Source organism: Bufo gargarizans, chromosome 2, assembly GCF_014858855.1.
Source record: "Bufo gargarizans isolate SCDJY-AF-19 chromosome 2, ASM1485885v1, whole genome shotgun sequence".
In the NCBI taxonomy this organism is placed as follows: domain Eukaryota; kingdom Metazoa; phylum Chordata; class Amphibia; order Anura; family Bufonidae; genus Bufo; species Bufo gargarizans.
Genome location: NC_058081.1, coordinates 63,226,314 through 63,242,407, shown reverse-complemented (window position 1 = coordinate 63,242,407; position 16,094 = coordinate 63,226,314). Strand labels below are relative to the sequence as shown.

Here is a 16,094-nt window from a genome sequence, read left to right as displayed (position 1 = left end):
GCAGTCTCCATTGTTTATATATCATTTATATAATAGAGCTGCTCTCTGGTCTGTATAACAGTGTATAGGACGCAGTCTCCAGTGTATATATATCATTTACATAATAGAGCTGCTCTCTGGTCTGTATATCAGTGTATAGGACGCAGTCTCCGGTGTATATATATCATTTATATAATAGAGCTGCTCTCTGGTCTGTATATCAGTGTATAGGACGCAGTCTCCGGTGTATATATATCATTTATATAATAGAGCTGCTCTCTGGTCTGTATATCAGTGTATAGGACGCAGTCTCCAGTGTATATATATCATTTACATAATAGAGCTGCTCTCCGGTCTGTATATCAGTGTATAGGACGCAGTCTCCATTGTTTATATATCATTTATATAATAGAGCTGCTCTCTGGTCTGTATATCAGTGTATAGGACGCAGTCTCCAGTGTATATATACCATTTATATAATAGGAATGTTCTCCGGTCTGTATATCAGTGTATAGGACGCAGTCTCCGGTGTATATATATCATTTATATAATAGGAATGTTCTCCGCTCTGTATATCAGTGTATAGGATGCAGTCTCTGGTGTATATATACCATTTATATAAAAGGAATGTTCTCTGGTCTGTATATCAGTGTATAGGACACCGTCTCCAGTGTATATATATATCATTTATATAATAGGAATGTTCTCTGGTCTGTATATCAGTGTATAGGACGCAGTCTCCAGTGTATATATACCATTTATATAATAGGAATGTTCTCTGGTCTGTATATCAGTGTATAGGACGCAGTCTCCTGTGTATATATCTCATTTATATAATAGGACTGTTCTCCAGTCTGTATATACAGTATATATCATTTATATAATAGGAATGTTCTCTGGTCTGTATATTAGTGTATAGGAAGCAGTCTCCAGTGTATATATATCATTTATATAATAGAGCTGCTCTCTGGTCTGTATATCAGTGTATATATATCATTTATATAATAGAGCTGCTCTCTGGTCTGTATATCAGTGTATATATATCATTTATATAATAGAGCTGCTCTCTGGTCTGTATATCAGTGTATAGGACGCAGTCTCCGGTGTATATATATCATTTATATAATAGAGCTGCTCTCCAGTCTGTATATCAGTGTATAGGACGCAGTCTCCATTGTTTATATATCATTTATATAATAGAGCTGCTCTCCAGTCTGTATATCAGTGTATAGGACGCAGTCTCCATTGTTTATATATCATTTATATAATAGAGCTGCTCTCTGGTCTGTATAACAGTGTATAGGACGCAGTCTCCAGTGTATATATATCATTTACATAATAGAGCTGCTCTCTGGTCTGTATATCAGTGTATAGGACGCAGTCTCCGGTGTATATATATCATTTATATAATAGAGCTGCTCTCTGGTCTGTATATCAGTGTATAGGACGCAGTCTCCGGTGTATATATATCATTTATATAATAGAGCTGCTCTCTGGTCTGTATATCAGTGTATAGGACGCAGTCTCCAGTGTATATATACCATTTATATAATAGGAATGTTCTCCGGTCTGTATATCAGTGTATAGGACGAAGTCTCTGGTGTATATATATCATTTATATAATAGGAATGTTCTCCGCTCTGTATATCAGTGTATAGGATGCAGTCTCTGGTGTATATATACCATTTATATAAAAGGAATGTTCTCTGGTCTGTATATCAGTGTATAGGACACCGTCTCCAGTGTATATATATATCATTTATATAATAGGAATGTTCTCTGGTCTGTATATCAGTGTATAGGACGCAGTCTCCAGTGTATATATACCATTTATATAATAGGAATGTTCTCTGGTCTGTATATCAGTGTATAGGACGCAGTCTCCTGTGTATATATCTCATTTATATAATAGGACTGTTCTCCAGTCTGTATATACAGTATATATCATTTATATAATAGGAATGTTCTCTGGTCTGTATATTAGTGTATAGGAAGCAGTCTCCAGTGTATATATATCATTTATATAATAGAGCTGCTCTCTGGTCTGTATATCAGTGTATATATATCATTTATATAATAGAGCTGCTCTCTGGTCTGTATATCAGTGTATAGGACGCAGTCTCCGGTGTATATATATCATTTATATAATAGAGCTGCTCTCTGGTCTGTATATCAGTGTATAGGACGCAGTCTCCAGTGTATATATACCATTTATATAATAGGAATGTTCTCCGGTCTGTATATCAGTGTATAGGACGCAGTCTCCGGTGTATATATATCATTTATATAATAGGAATGTTCTCCGCTCTGTATATCAGTGTATAGGATGCAGTCTCTGGTGTATATATACCATTTATATAAAAGGAATGTTCTCTGGTCTGTATATCAGTGTATAGGACACCGTCTCCAGTGTATATATATATCATTTATATAATAGGAATGTTCTCTGGTCTGTATATCAGTGTATAGGACGCAGTCTCCAGTGTATATATACCATTTATATAAAAGGAATGTTCTCTGGTCTGTATATCAGTGTATAGGACACCGTCTCCAGTGTATATATATATCATTTATATAATAGGAATGTTCTCTGGTCTGTATATCAGTGTATAGGACGCAGTCTCCAGTGTATATATACCATTTATATAATAGGAATGTTCTCTGGTCTGTATATCAGTGTATAGGACGCAGTCTCCTGTGTATATATCTCATTTATATAATAGGACTGTTCTCCAGTCTGTATATACAGTATATAGCATTTATATAATAGGAATGTTCTCTGGTCTGTATATTAGTGTATAGGAAGCAGTCTCCAGTGTATATATATCATTTATATAATAGAGCTGCTCTCTGGTCTGTATATCAGTGTATATATATCATTTATATAATAGAGCTGCTCTCTGGTCTGTATATCAGTGTATAGGACGCAGTCTCCGGTGTATATATATCATTTATATAATAGAGCTGCTCTCCAGTCTGTATATCAGTGTATAGGACGCAGTCTCCATTGTTTATATATCATTTATATAATAGAGCTGCTCTCTGGTCTGTATAACAGTGTATAGGACGCAGTCTCCAGTGTATATATATCATTTACATAATAGAGCTGCTCTCTGGTCTGTATAACAGTGTATAGGACGCAGTCTCCAGTGTATATATATCATTTACATAATAGAGCTGCTCTCTGGTCTGTATATCAGTGTATAGGACGCAGTCTCCGGTGTATATATATCATTTATATAATAGAGCTGCTCTCTGGTCTGTATATCAGTGTATAGGACGCAGTCTCCGGTGTATATATATCATTTATATAATAGAGCTGCTCTCTGGTCTGTATATCAGTGTATAGGACGCAGTCTCCAGTGTATATATATCATTTACATAATAGAGCTGCTCTCCGGTCTGTATATCAGTGTATAGGACGCAGTCTCCATTGTTTATATATCATTTATATAATAGAGCTGCTCTCTGGTCTGTATATCAGTGTATAGGCCACAGTCTCCGGTGTGTGTGTATATATATATATATCATTTATATAATAGGACTGTTCTCTGGTCTGTATATCAGTGTATAGGAGGGCATGAAAATAGACCACCTTCTCATTGACACAAGAGCTGTGAGAGGGGCCATTATACAGGCCACAGGAACGAAACAGAAGGGGGGGGGGGGGGCAGATGAAACCACTGATGCAGGGGAGTGTCCAGTCCACACAACCAGGATTGCTGAAACCAACAGATCTTTTTACTAATGTTTATTTTTAACCAGATAAAGAAGAACTCCAATAGAAATGTTATTCTCTGTCCCAGTAGAAAGGTCCACGATGTAAACTGTAGTGAAGATAATCTTCTTACAGATGGATGTATCTGCGAGTTATCCCCTCCCTTCTGATACTCAGCTGTGACCGACACTGACTCTCCTCATGAGCAGACAGGTCACTTTCTCCATTGCTTCCCATGAGGCCAACATCAGGGCTCCAGAAGGAATGAACAAATAAACGGCCTTCCTGTCTACACGTAAGACGCTGTGTCAGGAGGAGTGTTGGTCACATGACACATCTGAGGATCAGAACGGAGTGGATAACTCACAACTACATCCACCAGTAAAAAGATACTACAACTAGTTACATCATGCACCCTTCTAATGCGCCAAAGGGGAAACAAAATTAAAAATGTATTCAAAATGCCATCAATAAAATGCACCTGTGTTCGTTGTTCATAACATACACCTGCCCATATCATAACCCCACCGCCACCATGGGCCACTCGATCCACAACGTTGACATCAGCAAACCGCTCACCCACATGACGCCACACACGCTGTCTGCCATCTGCCCTGAACAGAACGCCTCTCCAACATGCCAGACGCCATTGAATGTGAGTATTTTCCCACTCAAGTCGGTTACGACGACGAACTGCAGTCAGGTCCAGACCCCGATTTTGACAGTTTGTGCAGAAATTCTTTGGTTATGCAAACTGATTGTTGCTGCAGCTGTCTGGGTGGCTGGTCTCAGACGATCATGGAGGTGAACATGCTGGATGTGGAGGTCCTGGGCTGGTGTGGTTACATATGGTCTGCGGTTGTGAGGACGGTTGGATGTACTGCCAAATTCTCTGAAACGCCTTTGGACACAGCTTATGGTAGAGAAATGAGCATTCATTGCATGGGCAACAGCTCTGGTAGACATTCCTGCAGTCAGCATGCCAATTGCACGCTCCCTCAAACATTGCAACATCTGTGGCATTGTGCTGTGTGATCAAACTGCACATTTCAGAGTGGCCTTTTATTGTGGGCAGTCTAAGGCACACCTGTGCAATATTCATGCCGTCTAATCAGCACCTTGATATGCCACACCTGTGAGGTGGGATGGATTATCTCGGCAAAGGAGAAGTGCTCACTAACACAGATTTAGACAGATCTGTGAACAATATTTGGGAGTAATGGGTCTTGTGTGTTTGTAGAAAATGTTTCAGATCTTTGAGTTCAGCTCATGCAAAGACTGGATCACTGCAGGCCCTCCACTGTTTATCCGGGCACAGTGCCATACACACTGGTGTGGCGGGTACTACCACTCACTGGAATGGGCTGAACATCAGTGCAATACCAGTAAGGGCTTGTTCACACGACCGTAATTATTTTGTGTTCCGCAAAAAAATACAGACGTGTGCATTCCGTATTTTGCGGGATGGAACAGTACTATCCATGTCCGTAATGCGGACAATAATAGGACTTTTTGCGGAACGGAAATATGGACATACGGAAACGGAATGCACACGGAGTAACTTCCGTTTTTTGCGTACCCATTGAAATGAATGGTTCTGTATACAGTCCGCAAAAAAAGCGGAACGAACACAGAAAGAAATTACATTTGAGTGGGCTCACGCACACGAACGTATTTTCTTTCTGCTTCCGTTCAGTTTTTTTTGCGGACCGTATACGGAACCATTCATTTCAATGGGGCTGTAGAAAATACTGAAGTTACTCCATGTGCATTCCGTTTCTGTTTGTCCGCATGGCCGTTCCGCAAAAAAGTAGTGCATGTCCTATTATTGTCCTCAAGTCAATGGGTGCGCAAAAAATACGGAACACATCCGTTGCGGATCCATACTGTAGAAATGCTATGCCCAGCCCATATTGCTCATGTGTTTGGGGATTAATAAGTTACTGTTTCTGTATACGATCTGCAAAAAACTGATCAAATACGGAAACCATACGGATATGTTTTGTGCAATAACGGAATGAAAGAGGACTTAAATCAGAGGGAAAAAAAATAATAGATCAGATACGGAACAGCGGATCCGTGAAAAATGGACGTGTGCATGAGCCCTAAATCTGTAGGGTTATGGAAAATTCAAGCTCTGATGCCTACTTGCCAATGACACCAGTCTACATGAGCTATGGAGAGTGCTCCCATACAGCACGAATATGCACATTGTCCAGCAAAAGGAATATGATTCCAGGAGGAATACGAGAGGACCAGCACTAATATATTATACACTAAAAGTGATGACTGTCTTCTATAACTTAGCCCTGGAAAAAAAATCCACACAGTGGCATCCATAAACTGGGCTAGGCCACAACAGTGACCATGGTATGCCCACTAGGGCTGCAGCCTTACTGTAGGTACCAATTACACCACGACATCAAACAAGACACTCAGTCTTAAGCCTCATGCACACGACAGTATTTTTTCACGGTCCGCAAAACGGGGTTCCGTTGTTCCGTGATCCGTTTTTGTTTCCGTGTGTCTTCCTTGATATTTGGAGGATCACCAGACATGAAGGAAAGTGAAATAAAAATCTAAGTCAAGTTTGCCTTGCAAATGATAGGAAAAAAAACGGACGCGGACGACAATCTTGTGTGCCTCCGTGTTTTTTAACGGACCCATTGACTTGAATGGGTCTGCGAACCGTTGTCCGTGAAAAAAATAGGACAGGTCTTATTTTTTGGACGGACTGGAAACACGGATCACGGACGCAGATGACAAACGGTGCATTATCAGAGTTTTCAACTGACCCATTGAAAGTCAATTGGTCCGCAGAAAATCACGGAAAACGGAACAACGGACACGGAACACAACAACGGTCGTGTGCATGAGGCCTTACACTGCACTCTCCTCTTATCATTAGACAGTAGTAGTCTTCTCTGTAACCAGGCACGGACACAGATGGGCTATGCACCAGGACAGTCCCGCTGAAAAGTGGTAGTACTGGTGGTACGGCAGTCAGGAGACCAGAGCAGGGGGGCCTGGTCGCCTCATTAATATTCACTTCAGTGCAGTGAACCTTCCAGGTCTATACTGGGATTTGGACCCCAAATCCTCTGTACAGCAGGCAGCAGCCTTATCCACTTCTCTATAGTAAGGCTCTGCTGCAAAGACTGGATTTTTATGCCTAATGGTATTAGTTTTCTTCACAAGCACAATACTGAATAGTCATACTGTGGCTTTTTAGGCACAGAAAATGGAGTCTTTACAACAGTGTCAGCTTATAGACTAGTGATGAGGGCAGGTTCACACTTGCATTTACCTAATCTGGCAGGCTGTGCTGGCCGAGGAAAAGTGTGGTAATAGAGGCGTCCAGATAGCAAAATTATTTTTAGGAGTAGACACCCCTCCCTCGGGTCATAACCTTGTCCACGTTCCCTTCCCAAAAGCCAGGTCAGGAGATTGTAGATATAAAAATCAGTAAGATGGAGCCACTTCACAGAGACCAGAGAACGCCATCATAAAACGTGAAGACCGCGCGAGGGTCATACACAAGCCTTACACAGACCAGAACCATTGAAGGGAATAGGAAAAGGCTAGCATGCTCTCCAGCTGAGGTCACACATGGAACCCCTGGCTTGCGATATACATCAGATAAATATGTGGCCTGATCCATAATTGGTCCACGTGCTTCCATGTCATCAAAATCTAATCGATCCCGGCTCAGTAACAGGGAGCAGTTAGATAACGCCGGCACGTTTGGTACTCAAAAAGTGTGCGGGACGTTAGGACGGAGTGGATGGGGGTAATATGAAGCTGCTTGGATGAATGTCTGGGGGTGGGGGGATTCTACAGACTCTGGCTTCCCCAGGCAACTGTTGTATAACGTATTAAGTTCTGATTTTATCCCTTTTCATTTCCAAACTGTTATTTTGCACTGTATGTATATGTCTGAATATTTTAGGTTATTTTTTGTATGTCTGCGCTCCCTGTCCTTTTTTTCTATTAAAAGTTCACTTTAATAAGAGCCTTTTTGTGTTCTAACGATTTCTTGACCTTAGGTTACCTAGATTACATTAGTAACCGGTGAATGCTAGCAGCTGTAAAGTGTACTTCGGTGTCATTTAACCCCTTCCCAACATATGACGTATTAGTAAGTCATGGCGGCAGGTGCGTTCCTGCATTTTGACGTACTATTACGTCATGGTGATCGGGCGGGCACTGGAGCGGTGCGCCCCCGATCACTGCAGGGGTCCGGCAGTCCCTGATAGCCGGGCCCCTGCTGTATCCGCAGGTATCACTGTACAAGCCGATGCTGGCGGATTAACCCCTTCTATGCCACGATCAGCGCTGACCGCGACATAGAAGGGATTTAAGGCAGGTGAGGGAGCGCATCAAGTCCCTGCACTGCTGTGACGGGGACACACTGAGTGAGAAGGCAGCCCGATGCCATGCAGAGGCTGCCCAATGCCTTGCACGGCATCAGGACCTGCCTTCTACAGGAGCTGAGGAGATCCAGCCCCAGGCCCGGTCTCTTAGGCAACCTGTTAGTGTATGGCTCAGTGTAGTACACGATCAGGCAACGCATTACAATACAGATGTATTGTAATGCATTGCAGAGGGGATCAGACCCCCAAAAGTGAAGTCCCAGAGTGGGACAGAAATAAAGAAAAAAAAGCCCCTCTCCCCTGATTTTATATTAAAAAAAAAATATAGAAAAAAATATAAAATAAAAAAATACACACACATTAGGTATCGACCGGCTCTATAAATATATCACATGATCCACCCCATCCGATAAACACCGTAAAAAAATAAAAACTGTTTAGAAAAAAAGAAAAGCAACAAAAAGTGCAATACCAAGCGATCAAAAAGGTGTATGCCCCCCAAAATGGTACCAATCAAACAGTCACCTCATCCTGCAAAAAAATGAGCCCCTACCTAAGACAATCGGTCAAAAAATAAAAAAAAAGCTATAGCTCTCAGACTATGGAGATACTACAACATTTTTTTTTTTTGTTTCAAAAATGCTATCATTGTGTAAAACTTAAATTAGGGCCCTTTCACACCTGCGTTATAGTCTTCCGGCATAGAGTTCCGTCGTCGGGGCTCTATGCCGGAAGAATACTGATCAGGATTATCCTAATGCATTCTGAATGGACAGTCCGTCCTTCAGGATGCATCAGGATGTCTTCCATTCCGGAACGGAACGTTTTTTGGCCGCAGCAAATAGCGCAGCATGCTGCGCTTTTTGCTCCGGCCAAAAATCCGGAACACTTGCCGCAAGGCCGGATCCGGAATGAATGCCCATTGAAAGGCATTGATCCGGATCCGGCCTTAAGCTAAACGTCGTTTCGGCGCATTGCCGGATGCGACGTTTAGCTTTTTCTCAATGGTTACCATGGCTGCCGGGACGCTAAAGTCCTGGCAGCCATGGTAAACTGTAGTGGGGAGCGGGGAGCAGCATACTTACCATCCGTGCGGCTCCCGGGGCGCTCCAGAGTGACGTCAGGGCGCCCCAGGCGCATGGATGACGTGATCGCATGGATCACATGATCCATGCGCATGGGGCGCTCTGACGTCATTCTGGAGCGCCCCGGGAGCCGCACGGACTGTAAGTATGCCGCTCCCCCGCTCCCCACTACTACTATGGCAACCAGGACTTTAATAGCGTCCTGGGTGCCATAGTAACACTGAAAGCATTTTGAAGACGGATCCGTCTTCAAATGCTTTCAGTACACTTGCGTTTTTCCGGATCCGGCGTGTAATTCCGGCAAGTGGAGTACACGCCGGATCCGGACAACGCAAGTGTGAAAGAGGCCTTAAAAAGAAAAAGTAGAAATATTTGGCATCGCCACATCCTGCACTATAAAAATCTCATGTCCTAACCCCTCAGGTGAACGCTTTAAAAATAAATAAAAACTGTGCTAAAACAACCAATTTTTTTGGTCACCTTGCCTCAAAGTGTAATAATGAAAGATCAAAAAAATCATATGTACCCAAAAATTGTACCAATAAAAACCAACTCTTCCTGCAAAAAATGCGCCCGTGCACAAGACGATCGGCAGAAAAATAAAATAAAACAATAAAATATGGCGTTCTGAAAATAGAGACATATTTTATTTTTGCAAAAATGCTTTATTATGTAAAACAAAGTAGACATATTTGATATCAATGCTTCCGTAACAACCTGCTCTATAAAAATAGCGCATGATCTACCCTGTCAGATAAATGTTGTAAAAAAAAAATATGACAAAATAGAAATTTTTGGGTTACCTTGCCTCACAAAAAACGTAATATAAAGCGATTAAAAATCATATGTACCACAAAATAGTACCAATAAAATGTCACCTTATTCCCCTAGTTTCCAAAATGGGGTCACTTTTGGGAGTTTCTACTGTAGGGGTGCATCAGGGGGGCTTCAATTAGGACATGGCATCTAAAAACCAGTCCAGCAAAATCTGCCTTCCAAAAACTATGTGGCTCTCCTTTCCTTCTACGCCCTGCCGTGTGCCCTTACATCAGTTTACGACCACATGTCGGGTGTTTCTGTAACCCTCAGAATCAGGGTAATAAATGTTGAGTTTTGTTTGGCTGTTAACCCTCGATGTGTTAAAGAAAAAAAATGGATTAAAATGGAAAATTTGCCAAAAAAGTGAAATTTTATCTCCATTTTCCTTTAATTCTTGTGGAACAAAGTTAGTAAAATCTGTTTTGAGTAACTTGAGGAGTATAGTTTCTACAATGGGGTCATTTATGGGGGTTTCCACTATGTAATTCCCACAAAGTGACTTCAGACCTGAACTGGTCTTTAAAAAGTGGGTTTTGGAAATTTTCTTAAACATTTTTAGAATTGCTTTTAAAATGCTAAGCCTTCTAACATCCCCCAAAAATAAAAGGACATTTACAGAGTTATGCTGACATAAAATAGACATATGGGGAAAGTTAAGTAATAAATATTTTATGAGGTATCACTTTCTGCTTTAAAAGCAGACAAATTGAAATTTTGAAAATTGCGAATTGTTCAAGATTTTTGGTACATTTGGGATTTTTTTCATAAATAAAAGGTGAAATATATTGACTCAAATTTATGTCATGAAGTACAATGTGTCACGAGAAAACAATTTCAGAATGGCTTGGATAAGTAAAAGCGTTCCAAAGCGATTACCACATAAAGTGACCCATGTCAGATTAGCAAAAAATGGCAGGAAGGTGAAAACTGGCCCGGGGTAGAAGTGGTTAATGCAAAGGTGTCTCGTCAGCCTGATCTGACGAGTGGGGGCAGCTAAGATTGATTAGTTTTGGATGACAGAGAGCTGACAGGGGGAGGTCCAGAGTTACCCTACAGCAGGGTTCATCAACCTTCGGCATTCCAGCTGTTGTGAAACTACAATTCCCAGCATGCTCCATTCATTTCTGTAAGAGTTCTAAAAAGAGCAGAGGAAGTATGCATGCTGGGAGTTGTAGTTTCACAACAGCTGTAGTGCCGGAGGTTGCCTACCCCTGCACTACAGGCTCCCATCCTGAATCGAAGGCCGAATGCACGCGGCCGTGAGCGGTCCGTGGTATCCCGGCCTGGCATCGGTTGCTATGACGCCGTGCACTTCATGCCGCCGCTGCACTACAGTAATACATTGGTATGATCTATACGAGTTTATTACTGTAGTGCAGCGGCGGCATGAAGCGCACGGCGTCATAGCAACAAATGTCAGCAGGATGCCAGGCCGGGATACCACGTACCGCCCACAGCCGCGTGCATTCGGCCCAAGTCCATGATCCTGAGCCTGCCGGAGTTCACCGGACCTGCTACTGGCTGCTCCCCCCGCCCCCCGTATGTTTTGATCCACGCCATGGGGAGATGCAGCAGCGGCTGTGCAGGCATCAGGAGCAACGCAAGTCCGGGGGAGCAGTGCAAGTATGACCAGTATGCGGGGCCCGGGCATTGGGGGGGGGGGGGGGATATTATAGGGGTTGGATAACACCTTTAAAATAAAAAATATATAAAAATCCATTGCAATAAAAGTTCTTCTAACATACTTTCTGTTAAATATCACAAAACAGTACTTGTATCCTGTAGTCAGAATAACCCATAGACTATAGTGAACACATTACAGTGACTGGTAAACTGCATAAACAAAAATGGGGAAAATGTTTTCCCCCTTCAGGAGTTCAATATTGATGGCCTGCCCGGGACCCCCGCCGATCAGCTGTTCAGAGAGGCACAGTGCTCTGTTAGCGCTGCAACCCCTTCCGAGGTCATGTGACGTCACCGTACATCGGTCACATGGTCTATGTGCAGCTCAGTCCCACTCTAGTGAATGAGGCTGAGATGCAATACCAAGCACAGCCACTATACAACGGACAGCACTGTGCTTGGTGAGCTGAGAAGAAACCACCGTGATCACCGAAGCTCTAGTGAGTACAGCAGCCTCACTGATCAGTGGGACCCCTGCCAATCTATATCCTAAGGATAGGTTATCAATATCATATTCCTGGGGGGGGCCCTTTAATCCATAATAACAATTCCTAGAAATTAAAGAGTGGCAAAATGTCTGGATGCCAAAAAAATGGCTATGGCTATAGATAAAAAGGGAACTGGAGGGGGCACATAGTATCTGATGCAGCCCTGGGGTTGAGTATCTAGTTACATCAGACCAGCCTGGCACTGCCCTGGCCAAAGCACATCTGTACGTGTGGAACGTCACCATGGGTGGCCCAGATCTGTGCAGTGACCACCAGGGCACTACTGACTGATCTCTCTCCCCCCCCCCCCCCCCCCCCATTACCTCCCAACTTTTTGGACGGTCAAAGAAGGACACCTATTGTTCATTGTGTGAAAGATCCATTTTCCTGCGTATGTATACACTTCAATTAGGGCTGAAACGATTACTCGATTGAATCAAGTAATTCGAGACCCAAAAAAATAATCGATGCAAATTTTTGGCATCGAGGATTCGTTTGGGTCATGTGACCACGGAGCGGGAGTGGAGTGCTTGCTATTACTTACCGCTCCATGGTCACCTGCCGGCCCGTACCATGCTGCACTGGATCCTGACATCATCAGGTCATAGTGCACGTAAGCGCGCATTATGACCCGACGCTGTGCGACGTCAGGATCCAGTGCAGCGCGTGGAGAAGAAGAGGAAGGAGCTGTGGGGAAGAGCCCCTACAGGAAAGGTAAGTATTTTATTTCACTGGCGCTGGGGACATGGAACTGAAGGGGGGCAGCCGGCAATGGGTGGCATGGAGGGGCAGATGGGAGCGGGGGACATGGAGGGGCTGATCCGATGGAAGCGGGGGACATGGAGGGGCTGATCCGATGGAAGCGGGGGACATGGAGGGGCTGATCCGATGGAAGCGGGGGACATGGAGGGGCTGATCCGATGGAAGCGGGGGACATGGAGGGGCTGATCCGATGGAAGCGGGGGACATGGAGGGGCTGATCCGATGGAAGCGGGGGACATGGAGGGGCTGATCCGATGGAAGCGGGGGACATGGAGGGGCTGATCCGATGGAAGCGGGGGACATGGAGGGGCTGATCCGATGGAAGCGGGGGACATGGAGGGGCTGATCCGATGGAAGCGGGGGACATGGAGGGGCTGATCCGATGGAAGCGGGGGACATGGAGGGGCTGATCCGATGGAAGCGGGGGACATGGAGGGGCTGATCCGATGGAAGCGGGGGACATGGAGGGGCTGATCCGATGGAAGCGGGGGACATGGAGGGGCTGATCCGATGGAAGCGGGGGACATGGAGGGGCTGATCCGATGGAAGCGGGGGACATGGAGGGGCTGATCCGATGGAAGCGGGGGACATGGAGGGGCTGATCCGATGGAAGCGGGGGACATGGAGGGGCTGATCCGATGGAAGCGGGGGACATGGAGGGGCTGATCCGATGGAAGCGGGGGACATGGAGGGGCTGATCCGATGGAAGCGGGGGACATGGAGGGGCTGATCCGATGGAAGCGGGGGACATGGAGGGGCTGATCCGATGGAAGCGGGGGACATGGAGGGGCTGATCCGATGGAAGCGGGGGACATGGAGGGGCTGATCCGATGGAAGCGGGGGACATGGAGGGGCTGATCCGATGGAAGCGGGGGACATGGAGGGGCTGATCCGATGGAAGCGGGGGACATGGAGGGGCTGATCCGATGGAAGCGGGGGACATGGAGGGGCTGATCCGATGGAAGCGGGGGACATGGAGGGGCTGATCCGATGGAAGCGGGGGACATGGAGGGGCTGATCCGATGGAAGCGGGGGACATGGAGGGGCTGATCCGATGGAAGCGGGGGACATGGAGGGGCTGATCCGATGGAAGCGGGGGACATGGAGGGGCTGATCCGATGGAAGCGGGGGACATGGAGGGGCTGATCCGATGGAAGCGGGGGACATGGAGGGGCTGATCCGATGGAAGCGGGGGACATGGAGGGGCTGATCCGATGGAAGCGGGGGACATGGAGGGGCTGATCTGATGGAAGCGGGGGACATGGAGGGGCTGATCTGATGGAAGCGGGGGACATGGAGGGGCTGATCTGATGGAAGCGGGGGACATGGAGGGGCTGATCTGATGGAAGCGGGGGACATGGAGGGGCTGATCTGATGGAAGCGGGGGACATGGAGGGGCTGATCTGATGGAAGCGGGGGACATGGAGGGGCTGATCTGATGGAAGCGGGGGACATGGAGGGGCTGATCTGATGGAAGCGGGGGACATGGAGGGGCTGATCTGATGGAAGTGGGGGACATGGAGGGGCTGATCTGATGGAAGTGGGGGACATGGCACTGGGGGAACTGATGCACTTGGGCTGATCGCACAGCGGGGAACAAAGGGTGTTGGGGACTGATGGTAGGGGGGCTGATATGTTTTTATAAAGAAAAACAGTCTATTAATTCATTTTTTCTTATTAGAATACTCGATTAATCGTGAAAAATAATCAATAGAATACTCAATTACTAAAATAATCGCTTACTGCAGCACTAACTTCAATAGTTTTCTTAGCGCACAATAACAAATTTCTAAAATCCAAATTGCATCAAATAATGAAATAATATACAGGATGGGGTCTAATATGCAGATATATTGTACATGTAAGGGTACATTCACACTAGCGTTCTTCTTTTCCAGCACTGAGTTCCGTCACAGCGGCTCAATACTGGAAAAGAACTGATCAGGCATATCCCCATGCATTCTGAATGGAGAGCAATCCGTACAGGAGGCATCAGGATGTCTTCAGTTCAGTCCTTTTGCCATTTCAGGACGGAGATAATACCGCAGCATGCTACGGTTTTATCTCTGGCCAAAATTCCGGAACACTTGCCCGATCCGTCATTTTTTCCCATTGACATGCATTAATGCCGGATCCGGCCCCGAGTGTCCTGGCAACCGGATCCGGCATTGCGGTCAGACCAAAAAAAAAAAAAGTTAAAAAAATAAATGCCAGATCCGTTTTTCCGGATGACACCCAAAAGACGGATCGGGCATTTCAATGCATTTGTCATACGGATCAGGATATGGATCCATCTGACAAATGCCATCGGTCTGCATGCGTTTTGACGCACCCGGCGTGTCTGCCGCAAGTGTGAAAGTACACTAATAATGCAATTTTATACCTCAGATCAAAAAGAGGGACTTTGATCCAAAATAGGGACACTTGTGAGGTCTGCCCCCCCCCCCCATGACATCACGTACAGACACGTGACCTCTCCGATATTCTTTACTTCATGACATATTTCCAGCATAAATCTGTAACAACCCCTGCAATGGCCAGCATAATGCAGGCTGCCAGATCCTTGGTGACCACCACAGCAGCCAGCACCACAGGGGTTGTCAGCCACTTTCCCTGAAGTTCTCAGTGCCAGCTCCTCCCACTCCTGCTCTGGATGAGAGGCGGCCATATTGGCGGTCACCCAGCTTTCTCAGGCTCAGATGTGACGGGCAGACATAAGAACGGACTGCAGTACCTGGGCTCCGGCAGCTCCTGCCATCTCTCCACCTCCGGCCCAGCTTCTTGCCGTCCCCTGAGGGTAATATCCAGAACCCCAGCCAGGGGCGGCCTCCTCCTGCCGCTGCCGAGCCAGCACGTCCCCGGGGGGATAATATCCGCTGCCATCCCCAGGTCTGTGCGTAGTCGACATGAAACTAGCAGAGCATACAACCAGCCGCACAAACGCACCACCACTGCGCAGGCGCGGTACGCGGCATGGCAACCGACCGTCAGCCAATCACACCGGCAAAAAATAACCGCCAGCCAATTAGACTTCAGATTGCGAAATGTGACACGCCCAATACAGTTTCAAGCGACCAATAGGGAGTGAAGACAATTATCCGTCCCTTCACCCATGGGTTACCGCCTTCACTTGTCCTTTATAAGTACTCTAGCCAATCAGGAGTGAATAGTTCGTCTACGTCTAACG

At 45.5% G+C, this 16,094-nt stretch overlaps 1 protein-coding gene across 2 annotated transcripts in view; it reads right to left on the bottom strand.

Moving 5' to 3' along the window:
* The window catches only part of BAG4 (BAG cochaperone 4), a 31,332-nt gene extending 15,425 nt beyond the window's left edge, over window positions 1-15,907 (bottom strand). The window contains exon 1 of one of the 2 annotated variants that reach the window (XM_044282988.1): window positions 15,642-15,907. In XM_044282988.1, the coding sequence (XP_044138923.1) occupies window positions 15,642-15,815 (174 nt within the window). In that variant the 5' untranslated portion in view covers window positions 15,816-15,907. The remainder of the gene's footprint in view (window positions 1-15,641) is intronic. The other variant, XM_044282987.1, reaches the window with a different exon arrangement.
* Between the last annotated feature and the right edge of the window lie 187 nt (window positions 15,908-16,094).